The sequence below is a fragment of the Podarcis muralis genome, chromosome 4 (genome assembly GCF_964188315.1).
Source record: "Podarcis muralis chromosome 4, rPodMur119.hap1.1, whole genome shotgun sequence".
NCBI classification, from domain to species: Eukaryota; Metazoa; Chordata; class Lepidosauria; order Squamata; family Lacertidae; genus Podarcis; species Podarcis muralis.
This window is the reverse complement of record NC_135658.1, coordinates 65,634,038-65,660,856: the sequence shown is the minus strand read 5'-3', so window position 1 is coordinate 65,660,856 and position 26,819 is coordinate 65,634,038. Positions and strand designations below refer to the sequence as shown.

General features: G+C 42.7%; 2 protein-coding genes across 4 annotated transcripts in view; one reads left to right on the top strand and one right to left on the bottom strand.

The window, feature by feature from the left end:
• The first annotated feature begins 965 nt into the window (after nt 1–965).
• On the top strand, nt 966–20,378 carry PDHA1 (pyruvate dehydrogenase E1 subunit alpha 1). 2 transcript variants are annotated; one of them, XM_028727564.2, is made up of 12 exons: nt 966–1,157; nt 4,075–4,089; nt 8,354–8,422; nt 11,191–11,364; nt 12,718–12,844; nt 13,302–13,393; nt 15,204–15,296; nt 15,596–15,751; nt 15,857–15,928; nt 16,306–16,373; nt 18,609–18,717; nt 19,878–20,378. In XM_028727564.2, exons 1-12 carry the CDS (start codon nt 1,098–1,100, stop codon nt 20,040–20,042), a joined length of 1,200 nt encoding a protein of 399 aa, XP_028583397.2. In that variant the 5' UTR covers nt 966–1,097; the 3' UTR covers nt 20,043–20,378. The 2 variants fall into 2 exon arrangements, with proteins under 2 accessions (XP_028583397.2, XP_028583398.2); XM_028727565.2 differs by lacking the exon at nt 4,075–4,089.
• Nucleotides 20,379–20,441: 63 nt separating this feature from the next.
• Nucleotides 20,442–26,819, bottom strand: part of MAP3K15 (mitogen-activated protein kinase kinase kinase 15) — a 60,067-nt gene continuing 53,689 nt past the window's right edge. For both annotated transcript variants that reach the window (XM_077927473.1, XM_028727562.2), the window contains 10 exons: nt 26,522–26,705; nt 25,517–25,694; nt 24,869–25,043; nt 23,937–24,122; nt 23,112–23,217; nt 22,389–22,599; nt 21,429–21,541; nt 21,189–21,286; nt 21,031–21,107; nt 20,442–20,943 (listed from right to left, as the gene is read on the bottom strand). In XM_077927473.1, the coding sequence (XP_077783599.1) occupies nt 20,865–20,943; nt 21,031–21,107; nt 21,189–21,286; nt 21,429–21,541; nt 22,389–22,599; nt 23,112–23,217; nt 23,937–24,122; nt 24,869–25,043; nt 25,517–25,694; nt 26,522–26,705 (1,407 nt within the window). In that variant the 3' untranslated portion in view covers nt 20,442–20,864. The remainder of the gene's footprint in view (nt 20,944–21,030; nt 21,108–21,188; nt 21,287–21,428; nt 21,542–22,388; nt 22,600–23,111; nt 23,218–23,936; nt 24,123–24,868; nt 25,044–25,516; nt 25,695–26,521; nt 26,706–26,819) is intronic.

Here is a 26,819-nt window from a genome sequence, read left to right as displayed (position 1 = left end):
AATTTGGGTGGTGAGGGGTTCCACTAGCTGTGTCTTGAGCTGGCCTTGTAGTTCATGCATATATATTATGCATCCCCTAGAAGGGAGATGGGAAGGAGGGGGACCAATAATAGAATGAACAGGCAGCAACTGCTATAAAAGAACTGTAGGCAAGAAAGGGGGAGCCCTGGAAGGCAGTAGTTGATCTAACTCCCACCCACCCCTTTATGTGGAAAATGCCGGTTTGAACATTTGGCACAGCCCTACTCATAACACTACTGCTCCCAAAATAAGGGTCACTGCTAAAGATGCACACACCCTGCAGCACATTGCTTAAGTAGTGGAGAAGGAGGAGGAGAGCCTTCAGCCAATCACACCAATTCCCCTTTTTGTTTTCATAATCTCAGGACTTTTACTGCAGAGGTGGGGATTTGCATCTGGCCAGCAGGCCAAGTTCAGAAGTGGCCAACCCTTCAAGGGCCATTCTGACGCCTGTCTCAATGGTCTAGGCCAGGGTTACATTCAACGACCTTTTACTCAAGAGTAGACCCACTCAAATTAATGGGCGTGGCTAACTTGGGTCCATTAATTTCAGTGGGTCTACTCTTAATAAACTTTTGCGACAGCATCTTAACAGCATTTATTTTAATAATTCGATGGGGATAATTCCAAGGTTAGTGTTTAGGATCGTGGCCTCCCTAACCAAAGCGCTGGCCCTGATCAGGGACGCTCTCCCTGTGCAGTGCACAAGTCCCTTTTAATATTGTTCATTATTAGAGCAGTCCCTTTAAACGACGCTTCTGGCCGTTCGGTTTAAAACCAAACCCAAGAAAACGTAATAATTATATAATCTGGTTTCCCCTCAGGAAAGAGGGAACCTCCGGGAACTGCGTCTGTCGGCCTCTTATCGCGGCGGCAACAGCCGCTAGAGGGAGAGCGAGAGCGACCTCCTCAGCTGACACTCCGGGCAAGCTGCTAGTCAGCCAGGGCGCGGCGGAGGAAGGCGGGGCATGAAGGCAGACGCCTGAAGGAGACTTGCCGGCCTTCGTTGTAGCGCCCCAGAGGGCTTGAACCCGGGACGCGGGTGCCGGGTTTCAGCGGCGACCACTCAGCACCCCATGCGCAAGATGCTGGCCGCGCTCTCTCGCCTGCTGCAAGGCCCGGCTGCTCACAGACCGGTGAGTGAGGTACTGGGGACGGAAGGTCGTGAGGGAAGGGCGGCGGCTGGCCCTCCAGTATTTGGAAGCTTGCCGCTCCCTCCCCACATTGTCTCGAGGCGGGGGTGGGGGGGTGGCTATCCTCGAGCGCCAGCTGCGAAATGACCGTTATTTCTCTCCCTCCTCCTCTCTCGGCGGGGAGGCCTCGCGAGAGGAATAGAGCGCGAGCCCCTTGGGACCGAGGCCTCGTGGCGAATTCGCGCGCGCGGGTCAGGTGCAGATGGTACAAGAGCCTCGTATTTCGCAGCGGTTGCATTTCAACGAGTGAACCTCCGGAAGCTCCTTGGGCGCCTTATTCTTCTCTTTTTCTTAATAACCCCCCTCCCCACTGTGTCCTCCATTGCGGTGCGTGTTGTCCGTCGGGTTATCGTGGGCCCCGCAGTAGAATTCTGCAGCGTGTCTCCAGTTTCCATAGGAGTAGGAGGCCTGGGAAAAACAAAAAACACCCACACATCTCGCAACCAGCGCGCCCCTTTGGTTTCAGGTGAGTCTAAAAAGCCCGGGACACAAATTTTCACTGCCCACTAGTGGCTATAGTGGCTCATTTACCAAAAGTATCCAGCCTTAACTTTGGGAGTGTATATGTACTCGATTCTGACCAAAGGAAGCCTCTTCTATTTGTGTCCCTGGCTTTTTAGACTCCTCTACCCATGTACTATCTCAAAACCAAAGGGAGCCAGATGTGAAATATATCAGCATTAATTTCAGCTCCCAACCCCACTAATGTGACCTAAGCATAGACGACAGGTGTCTCTGCTCTTCTGTTGCCGCTTAATTCACGTGCAAAAAGAATGAACGGGAGGAAGAACCGCATTACAGGACTGCTATAAATCATTCTCTCAACTGAAACCGCGTTCTCCCCTCCTGCCACGACAAGTATATAATACTGTACTAGACTGCACTGCAGGGCTGTTGTAATCTCTCTCTCTCCCCCCCCCCTCTCTCTCTGCTTCAACCTCACCCCCCCACATGCAATAGAGGTCTACATTTGGACAACACTACAGGGGTGCCTAAGACTGCTTAAAGCTGGGTCTTTGTGAGCATGACTTTCAAAAGTCACACTCAACCACAGCCCTTTTCTATCTGCAGTATGGGGGCAATGAACTGTATTTATTGATGCACACCACCCCAATCTCTGAGTGGTGTGAAGTTCCAGGCTCTTACCCATGAGGGATAGCAGACTGTGGTGTATTTATGATAGATGGTTTATTTACACATATATACACCCTAAGCCTATGATGGAGGGGTTGACAGCATTAACACCCCAAGAAGGTCTTTTTTCTCCCATAGCCACAGCCTTGAAATCAAGCATGCATCTCTCTCTCAAAGGTTTCAGTCTGCTTCTTTCCCCTGCTTCTAGCTTACACACTCAACTCAGCTCTGGCTTTTGTCTTTTTCTAGGGCACTTTCAGTGAATTGAGGGAAATGGATACACTTAATTCCAGCTACGTTAAAATCTTGGATTTCTCCATTGATTTATATGAGGACATAATAGGACTTATTTACTGCTCTTATTGCTGCATGTCTCTCTAATACAGTACTCTTGCTGTCATCCAGCCTCACAGCTCACTAGAATGCCAGGCAATATTGTGGGCTCCATACTACTGGAGAGGGCACTCAGGCGTGCTCTTATCCCAGCCCTTCTCTTGTCATTCCACAGTGAGATGAGAGCCTCAACGGGATCATCTACTCTATCCATTAGGAAGTCACCTAAAGCATTCAGGAATCAGTATCCATAAGCCTCCATAAACCTCTGTGATTCCCCCACCACTGCAATGGGAAATAGCTGCTCTGACACACACCCCACACATTTTCAGACCACCCCTCACCCCACTTGGGACAAAAATCAAGTCAAGGGTATATCCTGCTGTGTGTGTCAAGCTGGTAACAAGCTGATACAGTCCCTGGAAGTTATGAAATCTGAACTGGTCCCAGACTAGCCTCAGCATGGATGTTGAAGTCAATCAGGATCATGGTTTGCTCAAGAGTACCTTTGTCAGGGAGGCTTTCCTTTTCTATCTCAGTTCCTTTACAATTCACTGTAAACCTCTACCTACTTAGCTAGGAGCAAGTGCCATTGAAGTTTCTGACTAAGCACATAATATTTATAATTCACTTTTTCCCACCCATAATACAGAAGACAAGATAATCTAATTATTTTACTGTACTTGTGAGCTTTGGCATACCATAACGTACCATTCAGGCCAATCATTGCACTTACTTACAGATGTGCAATTTGCACATGTAACACGATGAGAATAGGTACTCAAATAGTGCTCAACATTTTTATACATGTGCAATCTGGGTGGGTTTTCTTTCCTGCCAGAAGTTTACAATGGGGTTTTGCTTTGAATAATGCACACTCTAGATGTCAGTTTTATACTTGGCAACAAATTTTAAACTACATAAAGGTTACAAAGGAATTTTCCCTTAGATTCCTTTATTTTCTAGCAGCCCAACATGTGGAAGCTTTGGCTAAAAGATACTTCACACATCATGACTTATTTGCACAAGATGCATTTCTGTGTTATAGTTTGCTTGTAATGTAGATGATCACAAAGACAGACAGTATTGCAGAGGTGTTGTATGCAGTTACTATGTAAGAGACACCTCTTATTGCTTTAAAAGTATTGGCCTTTATTCTGTTGAACTGGCATACTACAAAATTAGATTAACATTTTCAAGTTTGTTTTTCAATCTGTTTCACATAGAGAAGATTCCACTGCTGAATAAAAGTAAATAGGCCTAATTAAAAAACAAGAATTAAAATTTGATGCTCCTAATTGGTTCATGGGCAATATTTCCCCCAAGATTTGTGATAGTATCTGACATAATTTTCTGTTTTGTTTCCCCACCCATCCCAATTCTGCTGCTCTAGGGAGCTGTTAGTGAGGTAAGACCCCACAATTATATTACTTGTATGTTATTTCTGCATTTTAACTGACAATACATAATTTGATAAATAAATAAAAAGTTCTGCCTGTCATTCTGACTGGTTTTCTTTTTGTGTTCACATGCAACACTAATCAAAGAAGCATTGTTTATCTGTAAGCAGCTTATTCACTTACAAATATATTTACATATTTGTATATGGTGCTGTTGGACTTCCTCCTGCAGTCAGTCCAGCCAGTGTGACCCATGGTTGGGAATGGTGGGAGCTGTTGTCAAAACAACCTCTGGAGGGCCACAGATTCTTTTCTCTGTAATAAAGTTTTTTACTGCATCTCCATATTATTAATTCTTTAGAGGGGACAGTAGTGGAGTGGGGAATAAGATAAATAAACAATAAACAAACCACCTACATTTAGTGTAGGAAGTGTTAACTTAATATGGCATTTCTGTTATCCACTGCTGAATTGTTCAGTGATGATTTTTTCTTAATTATTCTTAGGTTTATACCATCCTAGAATGAATGGTGGTTAAGAACTGTAATAATACTAGTTATGTTCTAGTGCAGTGTTTCCCAACCTTGGGCCTCCAGCTGTTTTTGAACTACAATTCCCATCATCCCTGACCACTGGTCTTGCTAGCTAGGGATGATGGGAGTTGTAGTCCAAAAACAGCTGGAGGCCCAAGGTTGGGAAACACTGTTCTAGTGCATGCAGCTTGAGCTTTTCCTCTTCTTGAGTGGGGACCAATCATAAAGCATAGTTTCAAACCAGCACTTATTACTCTATGCAAGTCAGAATCAAAAAGCAAGATTTCTTTTTGGCTTAGGAGAAATAAATCATGAATGCTAGTTTTGACATCATGCTGTGCCAGCTGGACACTGCCTCACATTGCATAAATGTCACTTTATATTTTAAAAAAGAAAGTTCTTTCCCTACCACAGAGGAAAACCTTAAGAATGGCTACCATAGAAACTAATCGGGGATTGTTAAAATATACAAGCAATCCTTTAGCTATTAAATATTTCTGGTTAGCCTATTGAAAAAGGTCCTAGACTTCATGAAATCATAAAGCAATATTTTTTTCTCACTCTGCACAAGGTGTTGTGACCTCCCTTAAATTCCTCATAATGATTCCTGTAGTCATATGTTCTACTGTCATTTAGTTATGGCTCTGTAAAAGGGGTGGCTAAACTGCAGCTGTCCATATGTTATTGAGACTCTCAGTTCCCATGAGCCAGCATGGGCAATCAGTGAAGTAAGGAAAAATAGCCCAGTGGTATCTAGAGGGCCGCATGCTAGTGACCTCTGCTGTACAACTGATTGTAAAAAAACTCGACTGTCTGCCTATCAGGCGTGGACATTACATGGCATGAGGATCACTGCCAATCATTGTTTGCATTTATATGTCATAACACAGCTTTAATCAGTGGGAGCACTGGTGATAATATATACTGCATAGTTCCCTAGATTTTGTACAATATTTAAAGAAGGGAAGAATATTACCTATTCTAGCGTGTCCAACTTTGTTCCTTAATTCTTCTTTCCTTCCATACCAATTATGCAGATAGAACAGTGACACCTACTGCTATAATATACCTAGTAAACGGGACGCGGGTGGCGCTGTGGGTAAAACCTCAGCGCCTAGGACTTGCCGATCGCATGGTCGGCGGTTCGAATCCCCGCGGCGGGGTGCGCTCCCGTTGCTCGGTCCCAGCGCCTGCCAACCTAGCAGTACGAAAACACCCTCGGGTGCAAGTAGATAAATAGGGACCGCTTACTAGCGGGAAGGTAAATGGTGTTTCTGTGTGTGCTGCACTGGCTCGCCAGAGCAGCTTTGTCACGCTGGCCATGTGACCCGGAAGTGTCTGCGGACAGCGCTGGCTCCCGTTCTCTAGAGTGAGATGAGCGCACAACCCTAGAGTCTGTCAAGACTGGGCCGTACGGGCAGGGGTACCTTTACCTTTACCTTTAGCGTGTCCAACTTTGTTCCTTAATTCTTCTTTCCTTCCATACCAATTATGCAGATAGAACAGTGACACCTACTGCTATAATACACCTAGTAAACAGTGCTTGTTTGCTGCTATGATATGCCTCTTCTATTTCAAATTCCCCCAGGCCCCTGGATTTTCCTAGTCCAGTTTTTCCTCTGTGTCTATCCTCATGCTTTTGCTATTCATCTTTGATTCCTTGTGACTAGTTCTTTCTTTTAATTTTGAATTATGGTTGGTTTAGTATTGTATTTAGACAATTATGTGAACATCTTTGAACAGAAATCTTTGTGAAATGAGGTATACTGTATAAATGAACTGACTATGACTATGACCTAATATACAAAAAATATTTACTGCAACTTAAACAGTGTAGTTGCCTGCAGATTGAATTCCCTAAACATGAACTTAAAGCACAAAAGCCAACACATTTAATTATTTACCCTTATTTTATTTGTGACATGTTTATTTCTCCCTTTATGGAGGTCTAGTACGCTTATGTTGTTTTTTCCACCCTTCCATGTGAATCTCACCAAAAGATTATGCTTACTGATGGAGACTAGTTCAAGATTACCCAGGGCACTTTATGGCTGAGTGGAAATTTAAATCCAGGTTTCCCCAGTTTTAGTCCAACACTCACCACTACACCGCCAGTACTCTCACACAACATCAGCTGTGGTTTATTAATAAATTACCTATGTTGAGTACAGGGACGCGGGTGGCGCTGTGAGTAAAAGCCTCAGTGCCTAGGGCTTGCCGATCGAAAGGTCGGCGGTTCGAATCCCCGCGGCGGGGTGCGCTCCCGTTGCTCGGTCCCAGCGCCTGCCAACCTAGCAGTTCGAAAGCACCTCCGGGTGCAAGTAGATAAATAGGGACCGCTTACCAGCGGGAAGGTAAACGGCGCTTCCGTGTGCGGCTCTGGCTCGCCAGAGCAGCGATGTCACGCTGGCCACGTGACCCGGAAGTGTCCCCGGACAGCGCTGGCCCCCGGCCTCTTGAGTGAGATGGGCGCACAACCCTAGAGTCTGTCAAGACTGGCCCGTATGGGCAGGGGTACCTTTACCTTTACTATGTTGAGTACGCATCTTGTCGTATGATGACCAGTTCTTTCTACCCTGCTCCAGCACCGTATACAGCAGGGGTGACTAACCCCTGGAGGGTTCTTTTGTGGACTTGTTTTGTCTTTAAAAAAAGAAATTAAAAACTTCTGCTTTTATGAGTGTGCGCTGTGGTGCCAAAGGGTTTTTTGTGGCTGTCCAAGGCCCCCAACTGGTTCATTTTAAAAGAAATATTATTTAAATATAAATTAAGGGTAGTTTTTTTATACATTTTTTAAATTAACAGTACCTACAAGTACCACTATGTGCCAAAAGGATCCACTAAAATCCATCTTTTCTTCGTCTTTTAAAATTAAATTTGCCGTGCCCACTTTGACATGTAGGCTCTGAAGGGTTGACTATGAGTCAATGCTGCCCTTGTCCTGAAAAAGATTTGCTATCCTTGCTATTTCACTTTTCTCCCTTAATCATAAGTCCTCTCTCTTTCCTGCCCACTTCTTTAAAAAGCTCAAGCACGGAGTGTGACTTATTCCTCTGGCAGTGTGTTGCACAGGATGCTATTCTCTCTTCTGCATTAAGGGTTGCCAGATTTTTATTTGAATCTGAGCACTGAAACACTGGTGTTTAACTAAGTAACATCAATTTTTAAACATGAAAATGATCAAGTAAAGCTTGAAGGGTTAAAGAGAAAACCCATAGCAGAACTTTGGGACCAGAGTCTTGAGAGAAGTCTAGCCAGAAGGAACAGTACTGAGAAGAACAAACAGATGGGAAATTTTGGGCAGAGCATGGATCAGGCGGAGAATGTATTCTTTGTCAGGAAAGGATCAAAGGGGTTGGGCTTTCACCCTGCTTGCTCTGAACTGGTGACTTTTGCATCATGGCCAGCAGATCATACGGAGTTTGTGCACCTGTGCCCATGTGTGGAGTGAGGTCACAGAGCAGCTTGTTTGAACCTTAGCTGTTCGGTGTTTGTAAGCATACATGTTTAAACTTTTATGCGGTTTTAGAAGTGTGACAAGATCATACAGGATGATACTTGGTGTGTAATTCCTTTGCGTGTAGAAACATTGTTTCTGGAGCATACATTGCAGTCTGCAATCATGTAAAATGTGTTGTATGTTGAAGTTGGAATCTTCTCTATCTTGTGAAGGCATGAACATCTTTAAAAAACAAAAGTGTCTTAAAACTAACAGCCATATTTTTATTATCTTTAAAAGGTTGCCCGTGTAGTTGTTGCATCTCGTAATTATGCAGATTTTGCAAGTGAGGCTACATTTGAAATTAAGGTAAGCAGCTTGATTACTTTTAAAAATGCTAATGTATATAGTGTTTCTTACATAATTTATAATTTACAAGTCAGTAAGACTGGGGGATGTGGACAAGGTCTCGTTCAGAGTGACCACTTATGCTCTGGACCCTTGCCCTCGTGGCTGATAAAAACTAGCAGGGAAAGGACATCTGGCTGGGCTAAGGAGGTGCTTAATGCCTCCTTGTGAGAGGGGGCAGCCCCTGCCTTCAATAATAATAATAATAATAATAATAATAATAATAATAATAAATAATTTATTTATACCTGCCCATCTGGCTGGGTTTCTCCAGCCACTCTGGGCGGCTTCCAACAAAATATTAAAATACAATAATCTGTTCAACATTAAAAGCTTCCCTAAACAAGGCTTCCTGTACAGGTTCCCTGTAACTTGGCTTCTCGCAGCGAGGGAACTACCAGAAGACCCTCAGCACTGGACCTCATTGTCCGGGCAGAATGATGGGGGTGGAGACACGCCTTCAGGTATACTGGACCGAGGCCATTTAGGGCTTTAAAGGTCAGCACCAACACTTTGAATTGTGCTTGGAAACATACTGGGAGCCAATGCAGGTCTTTCAAGACCGGTGTTATATGGTCTCGGCGGCCGCTCCCAGTCACCAGTCTAGCTGCCGCATTCTGGATTAGTTGTAGTTTCTGGGTCACCTTCAAAGGTAGCCCCACATAGAGCGCATTGCAATAGTGCAAGCGAGAGATAACTAGAGCATGCACCACTCTGGCGAGACAGTCTGCGGGCAGATAGGGTCTCAGCCTGTGTACCAGATGGAGCTGGTACAGAAGAAGGCAGTGGTAAACCCTCCTTGGAATGGGAAAATCTAAGTTACTACCAGCCAATTGCTAATATCATGTTCTTAGGCATGATTCTTGGGTGGTTGGTTGCAGACCAGATTCAGATGCTCTTGGAGAAAACTGATTTTCTAGATCCTTTTCAATCAGGGTTTAGGCCCAGTTTTGGCACAGAAACTGCTATGGTCAACATATAATGACTTCTCTTGGGAGAGAAACAGGGGAAACTTCAGCTGGTGCAGAATTCGGCAGCCAGGTTACTCACTGGGACAAGAAGATTTGAGCATATTACACTGATCCTAGGACGACTGCACTGGCTGCCAGTTAGTTTCTGAGCCCAATTCAAAATGCTAGTTTTTATCTCTAGAACCTTAAATGTCTCTGGACAGCAATACATCAAGGACTACATCTCTCATATGAACCTACCTGGACTCTCAGATCATCATCTGAAGCCCTTCTTTGTGTGCTTCCTCTGTGAGAGGTCTGGAGGGTGTGGTAACATGAGAACCGGCCTTTTCTGCAGTAGCTCCCCATTTGTGGAATGCTCGGCCCAGGGAGATTTGGCTGGTACCTTCATTATCCACCTCTAGGTGCCAGGTGCTCTTCAACCAGGCATTGGGCTGATTAACATCCTATACCCCTTTAAATGTGTTTGTGGAATGAGGTGTGGGGAGGAAGGTTTGTAGTTTTTTGTTCTTGTTTTTATCATGTATGTTTTGTTTTTATATTGTGAACTGCCCTGAGAGCTACAAATTAAATAAATAAATAAATAATTTTTATGTAAGGCTACTTGCAACACTCAAAGCAGTTTACAGGAAATAAGTTTGCTGTTTCACAAAAAACTCCAATATCATGACATAATACAATCAAATCAAATGATATTACCGTGCTATTCAAGTATTGTCTTTCACACTGAAATAGGCTTGGATTTTTAAACAATTTTTTTTAAAGCAAGACTTCCCCAGTCCCTGATTTTCTTATAATATATAAATCATAGATCACCAGAGTGAGTGCTATACACCCCTCTCCTTTCCCCAGCAGTCACGAATTTCCATCAGTTACACACATGAACACATACATGTACAAAGAAAGAATGAATAGCACACATTTATACTTCATCTTTCCAGGGGATCTGTGTAAAAGCTAGATCCAGGATAATTAATCTGAGGTCTGAAAAGCGCATAAAGCTGAAAGAGGAAATGGAAAAGTTCATCACTCTTCCAACTTCCTGCTTCAGCTCTGTATACTTTTCAAAGGAGCAAAAGTTAACCACTCTCCTTGGCATCCAATGAGAGTGGTTAACTTTTGACCTCAAAGGCATCATGGTGCCCACAGGATCAATACCCATTTTTTATAGCACACATTTTAATTACATCTAAAGCAAGTAGTTATTGCCATACTTTGCCAATACCAAAAATTAATTACATATTTTGTAAGGAAATAGTTTCTGTGGTCTGCCCTGTTTATCAGTTTGTTGGATGATAGTTCTGTCCCGTGTCAGCAAGATTTCCCTTGGTTTATCCACCTCCTGCATAGGTTTATAAATTGTTGTCGTGTCCCCCATTAAGTCTCCCGCTGCCCTGAGCAGAAGAGACCCAAATATTTTGCCCTTTCTTTGAAGGTACTCTAATCCTAAAACAGGCTAGGATTGCCCTGCTTATCAAGCATCCTAAGAGAATTGGAGGTCCCAGTCAATGAAGTTACTAGCTTTTACCATGGTGGTTCCAGAGCACCTACCAACTATGTCTTTATGCTCTGTGATACTTTCATACTAGAGCCTTGGCCACATGGGCACAGTAGGAAAAGGCAGGGGAAATATGGAGTAGTATTAGCTAAGAAAGTGTTACTCTGATTTTCTTCAGGACTAGTCTGCAACCAGTAAGATTAAATAATCATTTTGGTATGGAAACCCCTCCCCTGACTTTTTTATCTTATTTCCACCAGAAACATGATCTCCATCGCTTGGAGGAAGGACCACCCACCACAGCTGTTCTGACTCGAGAGCAGGGTCTGCAGTATTACAAAACTATGCAGACTATTCGACGCATGGAATTGAAAGCAGACCAGTTGTATAAACAGAAGATTATTCGAGGCTTTTGTCATTTATATGATGGTCAGGTATGTGCCTAAGAGACTTTCTGCTCAAGACCTCTAGGTTTTTGTCTTCTTCATTTTAATGAAGGCTTTTATAGGGCAGGGTGTGCATGAAGAAATTGCATGTCTCCACTCTCCCATACAGAGAATTAAAAGTACTTGCAAAAACAGAGAATGAAGAGGTCGAGCCCTTCCATCATGGCAGCTGCATTTGTAGTTCCTCCCATGCTAGTACTTTGTGGATCCTCACAGAGTATTGATGAAGTTTCCTTCAAAAGAATTCCAGCAATTGTAGCCCTGTCAAGTTACACCTACTTCTGAAAGAATTAGACCAGATCACATTGTGACCCAGCTGTAGGTGAGCCTGTGGCCCTCCAGATGTGACTGTACCATCTTTGACCATTGGTCTTTCTGGCTTGGACTGATGGGAGTTGGACTAAAACAAAACCTGAAGGGCCATGGGTTTTCCACTGAGCTATAGTTTTTCTTTCTGGTGTTTTCTTGCTCTGCTTTTGTACCTCTACAGAGGACCAGATATTAGCAGTAAATAGATTAAATAACTGGCTGAACTGGGTCAGTTGATAGGTTTTAATTAAGTAAGTAAGCATATGTTTACGTCCATTCTCCTAATTTGTATTGCTTTTGACCATAGACATAGCAGATGTAATTAGGAATAGTACAAAACTATATTTCATATCGTACCAGCTTGTTGTTTAAGAGTAGTGTATACCAAACTCTTCTCCATCTGTTGGAACTAAAGTTAGAACTAAAGTGAATGATTAATCTGTGTATTACAGCTATATTCGGTAGTTTGTTCGTAACAGTAGTAATGAGCAAAGGAACACCTGCTGTTCTTTGAAAGATCTACACCTGCCATGCTATATGAAAGTCCAGTTTTTAGGAAGAGCCTCTCTGCACACTGCCCCCATCTCCCCAAGAAGGGCCAGGTACGATAGGAGATAGGAACTGGCTGAGCCCTGCTAGTGATGCTTCCCTAGTCTTTCTCAAGGGAAGGCCTCCAGGCAGTGGTATCCAACCCCCAACCATCTTTCCTGCTCTGGTGGAAATATTTCCTGGACAGTTTTTCATAATATCATGCACACACACACACACTTAAATATCACTCTATTTTCATATTCTCCACTAAAACCTGAAGATTCTTCATTGCCAGCATTTGACTATGGCATCATGTAACATATTATGCATATGTTGTTGTGACAGTAATCTTCCCTAGATAGTCTTTGTTTCTGTTTCTTCAGTTCCTGAACTGTGGTGGAGCTGCAGGTACAAAGTTGGTATACCGTTCTTCATTTTATTTCTTACCTGTGGACAATGGCACATTGTACACTGTTTTCAGGCATGTTTTCTTTACCATAGGAAGCTTGCTGTGTTGGAATTGAGGCTGGCATAAATCTAACAGATCACCTGATTACTGCCTACCGGGCTCATGGCTTTACATACACTCGTGGTGCTTCAGTTCGAGAAATCCTTGCTGAACTCACAGGTTTGTGTTCAGTGAAATGATATGTAAACAGGAAAAGGTATGGGATTATGTAGCATGTATAGTGCATAGATGGAGGGGGGTTTAGGCTCAATTATTATCTCAACAATGAAACCTAGTAGGACTTTGCTGAATTGCAACACACCTATTCTACTCTTCCTCCAAGGAGCAATAGGCTGGTTCATACCTGCATGTACAGCTTTTGTTTCTCTACACTTGATTCAAATTTACCAGTGCACTAAATTCTTGTGCTGGGATGCCTACCATATGTCAGCATGTGCTGTAAATGTGTCCCCTCCTAAGAACATAAGTTTTGATGAAACTCTAACCTTTATTCTGAAATCATCTTAAAATCCATCCAATTAGTGAGTTTGAGGTGGGGGGGGGGGGCTTAATCTTAATCTTATTGACTTAGTAGACACCAGATCACATGGTAAAGATCCATTTTTAATCATTTCAGGTCGGGTAGGTGGGTGCGCTAAAGGCAAAGGAGGCTCAATGCATATGTATGCCAAAAACTTCTATGGTGGTAATGGTATTGTTGGAGCCCAGGTAAGGCTCTCCGATAAAAACAATATTTTTCTTTGGGAAGAGACTATATGTTGCTTTTAATCTGGGCCATAACCTACAGTGGTGCCTCGCAAGACGAAATTAATTCGTTCCGCAAGTCTCTTCGTCTTGCGGTTTTTTCGTCTTGCGATGCACGGTTTCCCATAGGAATGCATTGAAAATCAATTAATGCGTTCCTAGGGAAACCGCCTTCAGACCAGGTCCAGGGACAGTCTGTCCCCCGACCTCTTCTGAAGGCTGGGGGGGGGGGGGGACAAGGGCTTTTCTTCCCACTGCCAGCCTTCAGAAGGCTGTTCTGAAGGCTGGCGGTGGGAAGAAAAGCCCTTCTTCCCACCTCCCGCCCCGCAAGCTCCGGGGACAGGAGGGCTTTGCTGCCGACCGCCAGCATTTTAAAAGCCCCTGCTGTCCCGGGGCGATTTTAAAATGCTGGCGGGCGGGAGCGAAGTCTCCGCTGCCCCGAGGAGATTTTAAAATGCTGGGGGTCGGCAGCGAACGCTTCGCTCCCGCCCGCCAGCATTTTAAGATCGCCCGGGGCAGCGGAGAAGTCTTTGCTCCCCCCGCCTGCCTTCAGAAGAGGTCCAGGACCTCGTTCCGATGCCCGGCGGCGGGGTGAGAGGTTCCCGCCCCCCCCGCCCCGCTTCGGAGCAGCGTTCCGAAGCGGGGCGGCTGGGGCAGGTGTTCCCGCCCCCCCGCCCCGCTTCGGGGCAGCGTTCCGAAGCGGGGCGGCTGGGGCAGGTGTTCCCGCCCCCCCGCCCCGCTTCGGGGCAGCGTTCCGAAGCGGGGCGGCTGGGGCAGGTGTTCCCGCCCCCCCGCCCCGCTTCGGGGCAGCGTTCCGAAGCGGGGCGGCTGGGGCAGGTGTTCCCGCCCCCCCGCCCCGCTTCGGAGCAGCGTTCCGAAGCCGGGCGGTGGGGGCAGGTGTTCCCTCCCCCCCGCCCGGCTTCGGAGCACCGGGAGAAGCGATCTCCCCACAGCCTCTTGCTTCAAAAGAGGTCCGGGGGCAGCGCGAAGCGCTTCCCGCTGTCCCCGGACCTCTTTTGAAGCAAGGGGCGGTGGGGAGAAGCGATCTCCCCGCAGCCCCTTGCTTCAAAAGAGGTCCGGGGGCAGCGGGAAGCGCTTCCCGCTGTCCCCGGACCTGGGGCTGCGGGGAGAAGATTGCTTCTCCCCGCCGCCCCTTGCTTCAAAAGAGAAGACCCGCTGTCCCCTGGGCAAGCTTCGTTTTGCGAAGCAAGCCCATAGGGAAATTCGTCTTGCGAGGCAACTCGAAAACGAAAAAACCTTTCGTTTTGCGAGTTTTTCGTCTCGCGAGGCGTTCGTCTTGCGGGGTACCACTGTAATTCATATATAATTAGGTGTGTAGCCCAGTGACTTTAGTGGACTTAAATATGTCCAGTTTATGCTGGATGCCCAGTTCTGGCTCTAGTATTTCTTCCAGGTAAATCTAACACAGCCCAAATTTCATCCATTCCTGGATAGAACTAATTAGCTAGGCCCATTGCAGCTTGGCATCTAGCCCGAGATAGAAACAGAAAAAGGCTTGGTAGTCTTGATGAATGATTTTCAGTGGGAGAAAGTCAGGTGAATGTAACCCTGTTAATTCTGCTGGGTGTCTCATCCGTCAGGTTTTTTTTTATACCGTTGTCCACGGTATACTTCCATATTAAGTGCCAGGGATGAGAACTGGAATCGTAGTGTTTCTGTTCTCAAGTAGTATCTTATCATATGGTTCATTATTGTTGGCTGCTGGTCATTATCTTTGTTTTTGACTACCTTTGCATGTTGCAATTCATTGTAGGTTCCTTTAGGAGCTGGCATTGCTTTAGCATGCAAGTACTTTGGCAAAGATGAGATTTGCCTGACATTGTATGGTGATGGTGCTGCCAATCAGGTAAGCGTCAAGCGTCAAGTCTGTAGTTAGAAGTTAAGTAAGAATCACATAAGGGGAAAGGAGATGTAAATGCTATGGATGATAAGTCCAGTTTTGTGCAAAGTGAAATGAAACTGTCCAAGTTGTTCTCCCTGCTATCTGGGGGGGGGGGGGGAGAGGAGCACAAAAGCCCAAGGCTCACCAGTTCGTTCCTGCTTGTACATACAGTCATGGTCTAGTGAACATCCACTGTATGTGTAATTCAAGGCTGATGGCTACATGAGAGAACTGAAAGCGTACCAAACCTTTTATTCTTCTAGGGCCAGATATTTGAAACGTATAACATGGCAGCCTTGTGGAAGTTGCCATGTATTTTTGTCTGCGAGAACAACAGATACGGAATGGGTACTTCCGTAGAGAGAGCTGCAGCCAGTACAGACTACTATAAGAGAGGAGACTATATTCCCGGGATTAGGGTAAGAACATTTTTAATAGGAATGTGAAAGTTATACTGTGTCCATTCAAGGAAGTTCAACTTTATTCTTAAATGTAATTGGCTTTTTGTTTTTTTAAATCAACAGGTTGATGGCATGGATGTTCTTGCTGTAAGGGAAGCAACAAAATTTGCTGCTGACCACTGCAGATCAGGAAAAGTAAGTTATGCTTTGTGTGTGTGGCGGGCCTCTCCTGCTTTACAAATTATGTAAGTATAGCGGAGGTTTTCAAGTTAGAAATATTACTATTTTATTTCACAAAATGTATACCCAAAACACAGGGTTTAGAAGGTTCTCCATAATTACCTTGTGAACCTCAAAGCAACCTTCAAAAACCCCCAGTGTTTATTGGGTTGATAATGGAATAGGAAGGAGATAGCGTTTCAGTCTGTGGCCCTCTGAAGCAAGCTGATCTTAAACAGCAGCCCTAAAATGCATGCACGCAATTGATTGAGATTAGTTGTCATGACGTCTTATCAGCAATTTTTTGTCACTATTTTTAAGTTATTAACACCTCTGAATTTTAATTTTGTCAGGGTCCTATGGTGATGGAGCTACAGACATATCGTTATCATGGACATAGCATGAGTGATCCTGGAGTCAGGTATTTCTCTCTGCATTACAGACTGTTCCTCTCTAGATAGTATGGGGGAAATAGCTGTATGTTCAAATGTCCCCTCGTTTTCTGTCTATATCGTCTCCTCTTATCTCCCTATTATTGGCTTTTTAACAAATATCAAGGGCATGTTGGCCCTTTGTGGCTAGTTTTATTATTTATTCAAAGCAATATCTGAAGAATGACTTACTGTACAAAACAAAAAAATTCCTTCCAGTAGCACCTTAAAGACCAACTAAGTTAGTTCTTGGTATGAGCTTTCGTGTGCATGCACACGAAAGCTCATACCAAGAACTAACTTAGTTGGTCTTTAAGGTGCTACTGGAAGGAATTTTTTTGTTTTGACTATGGCAGACCAACACGGCTACCTATCTGTTACTGTACAGGTAACAACAAATCATTATCTCCTGTTGAGAGGAAGTGTAAACTTTGGACTTATACCCTTCCTCTCTTGGATAGCTATAGCCTGCAAACCATGTATTTTGGTGTATGTCTTTCACAATTGGCAAGCTTGCTTCTGGTTTAGGATCCTAGTTTGTGTGTAAGCTGGTTTGTTGCTATGCAAGAGGTTGCACAAAGGGAAAAAGAAGATGGAGTATATAAGCCCTCGGCTTGTGCCTGGTCATACTAATAGCAGCAAACTATGATTTGCTATTACGTATGAATACAACCATTCTAAAAAAATAATGACAGTACCCAAATTTTATGAGGCAAATGTGAAAAATACCCAAGAAACTTGATTGTTTCCATTATCTTGCTTTTCTTTTTGTGTGCTTCATTATGGTTAATAGCTACCTACAGGAACATAGATACCTGGCTAACACTGAGGCAGGGCATTGGTTCCATCTAGCTCCATAGTGGCTGCACTGGCTGGCAGCACCTCCCCAGATTTTCAGGTGCGTCTCTCCCAGCTCTACAAGGCTCTGCTGGGTAGTGAACCTGTGACCTTGTGCATGTAAAGTAGATGTGCTACCATTCAGTTATAGCGCTTTCCTAAAGGGGACCTAAAAAACTAAAACTGCAAGCTGGTATGATATGCAATTTAATGTAGGCAAATATCTGGCTAAAAGGTTTTAATTAAGCATATGCTTAATTTTGTTCTATTCCTAATTACATCTGCTATGCCCATTTCCTTTTTTTGTATTGCTTTTAATTCTTCACAGTATGTTTGAACGAAGATGAAAACTCTTAAACTCAACTGTATAAATATAAATGCATGTTATAAAATAGTACAGTGGTGCCCCGCAAGACGAATGCCTCGCAAGACGAAAAACCCGCAAGAGTTTTCCGTTGCGGAGGCGCTTCGCAAGACAAAGTTCCCTATGGGCTTGCTTCGCAAGACGAAAACGTCTTGCGAGTCTCGCCATTTCCCCCCGCTCCCCCCCCCCTTTTTCAAAGCCGCTAAGCTGTTAATAGCCTTTTAACAGCTTAGCCGCTAAGCCGCTAATAGCGCTAATCCGCTTAGCCGCCAATGGGGTTGCTTCGCAAGACGAAAAAAACCACTAGAAGAAAAGAATCGCGGAACGGATTCTTTTCATCTTGTGAGGCACCACTGTACATAGAAAATATATCTAAGAGTAGCAGTACATAAGGACTGTTTAATTGATATACTGTGGTTCTAAAATAGTTTGCCATGAAATTTGCCTAAAGTCTCTCATGAGTAGCAAGTACTCACTGAAAGAGGAGCTGCTTTCTCTCCCTCCCTTGCCCACAGCCAGGAGGGAGAGCTGGTGGTCCTACCCCACATCTGTGTATCACATGTGATAGTTCTCCTTAGCACCGAGTGCATTTAATGCTATCTGCTGTTAGTGGAGCCCTGCCCAGAGCTGTGATGCAGAGGTACAAGGAGTATGCTCTTTGAAGGTTGATAGTTATTTTTAGAGTGACATGTGCATTTAATTTTTTGTTCTGGAAAAAAGTATACTGAAACGATAATATATTTTTTAAATGCTCAGGCCACTACATGCTACCAGCTTATATGCCTATTTTACCTTGTGGCTTACTCCCCTCATTAAAAAAATATAGCCAAGAGGACCAGTCTGCTTTGGTGATTAGCAGATGTAAAAACTGCTCCTGAAAGCTCTCCTCTATTACTTGTCATGCTTGTTAGCGAATACCAGACTTACCTCAGTATACTGTTGCAATAAGAGTACCAGTGCTTGGCAGAAGCAGTTATTGCAAACAGTTCAGCAGTCTGTTACATTGTCTCGTCTTTTTTTACAGTTACCGAACAAGGGAAGAAATTCAAGAAGTGAGAAGCAAAAGTGATCCCATTACACTTCTGAAGGACAGAATGGTGAACAACAACTTGGCTAGTGTGGAAGAGCTAAAGGTAATAAACCTTCATTTCAAATTTGATGAAAATCATTTTACAAAAGTAGTTCAATAGGAAGTCTTCACCTCAAATCAGTTACAGCAAGCCAGAATTGGTATAGGATATATCCTGTGGGGCAGTGTTTACCGAAGGGTACATGGCAGAATTTTTAATTTTATCTAATCATTGTTCTTTAGCTATAGAAAACAGTTTAAAGATTAAATAGGTTATTTAAACTACCACATTATCTTCAACTGAGAAGGTGTCTATGCTTATTGTAAATTTGGGAAACACTGCTATTTTGGTATAGGGGCCTATATTGCCTAGTGAAACATGGCAGTTTCCTCAGGGAATGACATTTGCACAGCCATTGCCTTCTCATATTTATAACCCGACTTTCTGAGGAGTCCTGATATCTGGTATATGGGATTTGTCACAGTTGGCCCTTTCATCAACCCTGCCGGTTTAGGTTGAGGGAAATTTTGAATTGGAATTCTGCTAGTCACTACAGCTGAAATCATTTGCTGCAGGAACAGGGTTAGTGGATTTGCTAGGAGAGTCCCAGGTCTGTTGCCAAAGTGGAACTAAAGAGTGAGGATCATTGATGAGCATGATTGGTCATAAATCTCTCTCAGCATGGGACACGTGTTCTGCTCTGGAGTGAAGCAGCTGTTACACACCTTCATCTAATCTATAGCTTATGAAAACATGCCATGTCCTGCCACAGTTGGTAACTTGTAAGTTATTCTGGTAGTTTGCTGGCTAATTGTTCAAATATAAAAAGGTAAAATGTTCCTTGTGCAGCATACATGTGAGGAACTGCTTATCAGGATTTCATCTTAGGGAGGGCAGAAACACTTAGCAACTGTGGCTTAAATATTTCCGGATTTACTTTGAACCCCAGCATGTACAGTGGTGCCTCGCAAGACGAAATTACTCCGTTCCGCGAGTCTCTTCGTCTTGCGGTTTTTTCGTCTTGCGAAGCAAGCCCATAGGGAAATTCGTCTTGCGGAACGATTCAAAAAACAGAAAACCCTTTCGTCTAGCGAGTTTTTCGTCTTGCGAGGCACCACTGTACTACAGAGGTAAATAGTACTCTGAGGTTTTATAATGTTTGATGTATTTGGAATCTATGGAGTCTTTTGTTTCCATTGACAAATTTTCCCCTTCTCATACAGGAAATAGATGTGGAAGTAAGGAAAGAGATTGAAGACGCAGCACAGTTTGCCACAAATGATCCTGAACCACCTCTGGAAGAACTAGGCAATTATATCTACTATAAGGAGCCACCCTTTGAGGTGCGTGGCCCAAATCAGTGGATTAGATATAAATCTGTGGGCTAAGTGAATTGTCACTCCAGCAACCAGTTAAATTAATGCATTTTATACTGGGCTTTAATTCTTTTATCTGCTCTAAGAAATAAGAGCAAAACTATTTCTCATGTATATGGGGAAAATTCATTTGGCAGCAAGTAGCCATTGTATGAGACACAGCATTATATAGTGTGGAATTCTAAAAAACAGCTGCTCAGAAAAGGTCAATAAGCATTGTTTATTAATTTATATATAAGCTTCATTGTGTTCTGGATTGCTGTATTTATGAAAGTTATTTAGCTGAAACCTCTTACGTACAGTAAAAAAAAGGCATATTAAAACTTCCTGAGCAGATATTTCCCATGAGCTTTTTGTATGTTTTTGTATTTGCATCCCCCCATCCGAAATGATTTTGCAACGAAAGGGAGCCTTTTTCAGCATGTTTTATTTTTACCTTTTTAATATGCACCTAGAGTGAGTTTGTAACCCCACTCTTTGCATAGAATCTTTGTACCAACTCGTTTTTTTATCTTATACATAGTAATAATTTATATTAAATCAGAAGGCAGCAATTACTGATTTTAAAAAGCAGCTGGCATGCCTAGAACACTATGTATTTGCTATGAGTGGTTAAAGTGCACAGGCTACATTTTAGTCTATAAGGCAAGCAGTTTCCAAGCTACTGTATTATTTACACATCTGGAAAAATACATGATTAAGTATACTAGTAGAAAAGGCTATCATCACACGACTTTAATATAACTTCATATAAACAGTATGTACAGTAATTAATAACTTAGTTGGAATGTGTGCTCTCTTCCCATTTCAATTTCTCATAACTTGGCATAAGAGTTATGCTTCCAATTCCAAGAGTTTATTTAGTTTTCTGTGCTTTAATATTTCATTCCATATTCGGCAAAGAATACCACCACTGTATGAGAAAAATAAGAATAGTAAGTGTCTCAAACTCTTGTTTGGAAGTCAAAACACTTCTGGAATCTTGCAATCATTTCCTTACCGGAGTCTAAGGAATCGCAAGTCATCTTTAGTGATGTGGTTTAGAACATCACTGAGTGTATAATCCTCTTGAACAAACTGAAAGACAAAATTATTTCAGTGTTTCTAAATATTATTCAGAAAATGAATTTTGAGGGTCTTTCCCACTCTTAATCTTACCCTATCAATTGTATCTGAATCGGCTTTCTGTTGCTTCAACCACTTGATCAGTTCTTGATCTACGCAGTGCTGAAGAGCAGATGGAGGTGGTTGAATTTCTGCAACAATTCAAAGTAGGTTAATCAGATTCATTCCATTGTTGCAAATTCAAAAGCTCTACTCAAAAGTGTTGTGTGTTCTAAAGCTCAAGCCATTCCTATCAACTGATCACACACATTTAATGTACATTCTCATATCTACCAGCAGTTTTCAACTGTAGCTGAAGGAGATGCAAGTCTTGAATTCTTTGCTCCAGTGTTTGCCTCAGCAGTGTCTGGTATTCTCTCTCCCTCTGTACCAGGCTCTCCAGTAACCTATTAAATAAAAGAGGGGTCAGACTTGGGTATGACATAACATTTCCCCCTTAAAATGTTTCATGATAGTAGTATACTTTTAATGACAACAAAACCTAGTTCTGCAACACAAGTATTTTGGTGAATCTGATACTTATATTTTAGTTGTAGTGCAGCTTGGTATGACAAAAGCACATGTAAAAGTGTCTCTCATCATATGGCTTACCTCAAAACAAATCCTACATATCTTTGAATTACTGGCTACCTGCCTTGATTTTCAAATGCTATACAATTTAGATTTCTGTGCTGAAATGGTTCCTAGAATTTCTACTTAACCCCAGGCTTCATAATTAAATATTCCAGCACTATCAGCGTGTTACTTGCTGCTGCTATAGTGATAGAAAACCACAATACAGACGGTCAGACTATGAAAGGAATTTTATACACACTTTCCATCAGTGTTGGCTAAAGTAAGTGCTGCTCTCAAAGCATACATGTTATAGTTCTCCGTGTAAAGGCACCCTGGAACATTTAGGACACATTTTACATTTACATTTGTAACACGGAAAGGTAACATTTAGCCTGAAATAGAGACGCTGCACATGGAGTGCTGCTCTAGAAGGGGAGGGGGAGGAAAAGACAAGATGCAGCCCTCAGCACTACACAACTGAGTTTTCTAAAGTCTAGATGAAAGAATGTGAGTGCCAAATTAACCCTGTATAAACCAAGAGTAGCTAAACTGGCTACAATTTAAAAGCTAGCCAATAACCAACGTTGGCTCGTCTGATTGCCTGAAGGTGTTTTATAAACACCAGCAATGATCAGTAAAATGGATGAATAAGCCTGAGCACACTTTAAAGCTGTTAACCTGTTTGTTTCTTGCTTAAGCTTGCCCAACTGCAAGCTGAGCTGCTCCTGAGTGTCAGGGGTCACAGAAGACGTGAGCATGCACACTCCAGATGTGATAACTGTTTCTTCGTGTCTTTTTTCCTGTGCTTGCTGGTAATCCTCATCTACTTCATCTGCATCTTTGTCAACTCCTTCAGTCTCTGATGCTGGTTCAAAGTGAGCTCGAAGTTCTGCACAGAGCAAAAGAGAATTGCAGAGGTCAAGCATTTCTTACATTTGCCACTTCAATATCATCTAGTCAGCAAGCTTTTTCTGAGTATAAATAAAATGCAGCTGTCCTTCCTAGTCCCATTTCAGAAAATACAGGTGCCTAGGGAGTTCCTTGATTTTAAGAAATGACAAACTAATAATGGACTAATGTGTGGCAACCTTTCAAAAGAACAATTCGTGAGGATTTGTAGTTAATGTTTCTGTCCAGACTAATATTCACAAATACGTTGGTCTGTAAAGCATGTTTAACAAAAAAATTCAGTCTTCAGAAAAATCAGAACTTGTTTTATGAAAGAACTAGCAGCCATTTACAAGTTTTCGCCAAGCAGAGATTGAAGTACTACTGCAGTTCCAGCACACCAGCAGTACCCACCTTGGGGCACTCATTCCACAGGTTAGACATTTATTATTGCTTTGCTCACATCATATTTAACCATCCCACTTAGCAGTTTACTACTTTGCTTTTACTTACCTGGAATGAGAATAGTGACAGCAGCTTGAACAGCACGTCGTATTATATTATCCATAGCAAACATCCAATGAGGTCTGATTAAATGATTCCTTAGTACTTTGTTAACCTATAAGAAAAGTGTCAAATAAAACAGGGTAGTAGTTTGCCTTCAGCTATAAGCTTGAAATTTAGAACAAGAAGTTTGGGTAAATGTAGGATGACAATAAGTCCACTTGGATTAAGAGCTAGAACACAGATTGGAACATAAAAGCAGCCCTGCTGGATCAGACCCAAAGCCCCTCCTAGTCCAGAATCCTGTTTCTCACAGTGGCTAACCAGATGCCTAGGGGAAGCCCACAAGCAGGACATGAGTGAAGCTGTAGCCCAGTGACTGGTATTCAGAGCCATGCTGCCTCTGATCCTGAAGGGATACAGCTTTTGTTTCCACTGTGATGTAGGCACAAAGAAAGCTGTTGCAAAGCAACACCGAAGATACTGTGTTGTACATCAACAATGCACAGATATTCGACTAAGTCATACTCAGAGCAGACCCCCTGAGGTATCACACTGTGCTTCAAGTTCTTTGCACAGAATTGTGCATTGTATGCTATCTTCCAAAGGCTTCCTAGAAAGCAAAAGCGGAGATCATTTCTACAATTCAGCAGAAGTGAATAAATGCATCTTCTCTGGTCGGCTGCTCCGTATGATATTCTACAACTCCTTTGTCCTCTTCTGCCCTCCTCCCAATAGTATAATTTAGGGTTTTAAGTTTAAATAGCAGCAAAAGGTATTATTGGTAGTGGGTCCCTCCCCCCACCCCCAGATATTACACTCGGATGAACATACTGCATCTTGAAATCCAAACAACACGAGATGAATCTGATTGATGGAAGTACTGTCAAAGTCCAGTTCAATTTTCAACTTGGATATAGTTGATGCCATAACTCTGTGTTCAGGAGAACGTATAAAATCTCTTAAAATCCCAATTATCTGCTTGATATGAGCAACTGAAAGATGCAGTTCTTCAGAACTCTGAAAAAAAGATGAATATGCAAAATGTTTAAAAAGGCACATCAGCAAATTCCACCAATGTATGTATGTATGCATGTTTTCAACCTTGCTGCCACTATTCTGGAAGACTCCTTTTTACCAATTCACAGCAAGAGCAGCAGAGGGCAGCTTTCAATCAGGCAGAAGTAGTTTGATTCATGGATTACATTAGCTCACGAGAGGAAACAGAACATGAGCTAAATTCAACACTGATGTAACCAAACTGCAGGACTGAATTTGTCCTACCAGAGAGCAGCTTTCTGCCATTCAGTCCTTAAGCAAAAATTCATATTACAATCTCTAAAACCATGGGAAAGGGGGGGGCTAAAACAAAAATTGGTTGCAGAGGTCAAGGCAACAAACAAGGTGGTCAACAAACTTTAGGTGACCAGTTAAATAATAAGAAGCTCCATTTTACTACTTAAAGGTTGTGATGGATCCCTCTTTGCTTCTCCATGTTTGTAATCTCCACACAATTTTGTGGAAGAGGAAGTTAGGATGAACAGACTTGCCCCTGTCTCTTCCAGGGTTGTGCTTATAATCTAAGCCAGAGGCCAACCATCCACACCAGGGATCCTGCTTTCCTCATGCAGGTTCCCCAAGTGATTTAGAACCCTACATGATGAGCACAGCAGCTCTTCACCCCAGACACCCTCCAGATCATGGATTAGGAAAGGTGGCAGAGCAATAATTTTTACCTCTTCCAAACAAGTGAATAGTCGTATTACCTGTGCTACACATTCTTTTAAATTGGAAGCTACTTGGTTTTGCTCTTCTTTGAGGATTTTATACAGAATTGCACGTCGTTCACTGTCCTTTCGTAGCAAGAAAAGACCAGAATCCCTTTCCTCAAGTGAAGGGGAAGCACTTCGCTCATCTGAAATGGAGCTGTCGTCGGGGACACTGGGCCAGAATGAGACAGCATTCACAAGAAACTATAAATGACAAAGTCCAGAAGAAAACAGCCCAGTTTTTAAAGCAACTTTCCGATTACTTAAAATGAATGGCTTTTATTTTGTGTGCTACAAAGATGCCCACCAAATCCCAAGTTTTATAGTAGCTGAGAACACAGCTTTCTATGAAACGAGACACTAATTCAACATCTACAGTAAGAAGACAGATTGATCATAATGTGGACTGCGTTCATTTGAAGATGCTGCAATTGCTGCTCTTTTTTGTCAGGGTCTCTTTTTCCAATTAGACTCTTATAATGAGTTTTACTTGCAGGGGCCTAAACAAACCCCATTCGATACTTTACATTTTACTATAGATCTTGTAACGGAATTAGCTTTGAGCACATCATCCTACCTAAACTGTAAGGACAGCTGGCATCCTCTGTGAACCTAACATGCCTTTTTGCATAGGTCAGGTTTTACCTTAGTAAATGGGAGATAGGACTCTTTGTCTGAACCTCTGACACGGAGCGCTTTGCCTTATCAAATAGCATGTCATGTGGCATATCAGAGTCCGGTGAGACTGAGCCGTGTTCACTGCTGCTGCTGCCAGCCTGTTCCCCCTGGACTGGCAACGGGAGTGATGTGCTGCGGTTATAATCTGGAGCACAAGAAGAAAAGGGGAATGAATAAACAGGTCCTCCTATCTTTTAAGCAAATGAAACAAATGCAGTATAATTAAAATGCAGTTTAAAAAATTGACAAGGTGTGAAATGAAACTACTTGATGAGAAAAAGGTGTGTGTCTGCAAGCTGCAGAAATAAATTGTGATGATTGATGGAAAACCCTTCTGAAACAAACACTAGCAGTGGGGGTTTTTTACCTTTCTAGTGTAGCTCATCTAGGAATTGGGGTGGAAGGGACCTTGTTCTGAGTGATCTCCAAGCACTGAAAGAATTACTTGAGATCCAAGAGGCTACTAGCTGATAAGGTGACATAACCTTGCTTTTACAGCTCATCCACAACTGAAATTTGTGTAACATTACTCTCTTTGTGAAGCCAAATCAGCCCTTGTTCAGGGTTACTAGTTGTATAATTTATTTGCCCTCCTTTTTGGTTTACAACTTGAGATGCCTTACACACCTTAAACTGCTGGGTGCATGTCTACTGAAAATAGGCTTAATTAAAATTTCTCCAAAAAGGATTTTCCAGTTTTAAAAAATGTCATTTTGGAGAGAGAAGAAACCCAGCCCTGAATTTCTTCATCCTTTATTAAAATATAGTGCTCTAATTTCACCAAGTTTGTTATTTCTTGAATTTGTTATATTAACACTAGGATGAACCTGCCCCATAAATATTCTTTTCATAGCTTGCTGATTGCTTGACACATCCAACTGATTTCCTGGTATGTTCAGAACCCAAGATTAAAGGGAAGGATGATGGTTAATATCTCTTTACATACAAATATTTTGACTGATAATTCCTTACCTGAAGGCTTGAACGCAATTCTGTTTTTCTTGCCCTTGTTCAACTGTTTCAAGAACGGGTCCTTAAGTAAGTCCGATGCTGTGACTCGTTTATTTGGATCAGGTTCAAAGCAGAGCAAAATAAAAGCTCTTGCCTCAGCAGATAGTGATTCAGGAATTTCAGGGTGAATTTTGAACATTCCAACCTGCAAGCAGAAAGGACGCTCTGCATCACTTCAGCAAGGTGAATTACTTTAAAGTTGACTCATGCTAGGGCTCATCCACACTTAACTTTTGCCTCCTCTTTCCAGGCAGAGGTG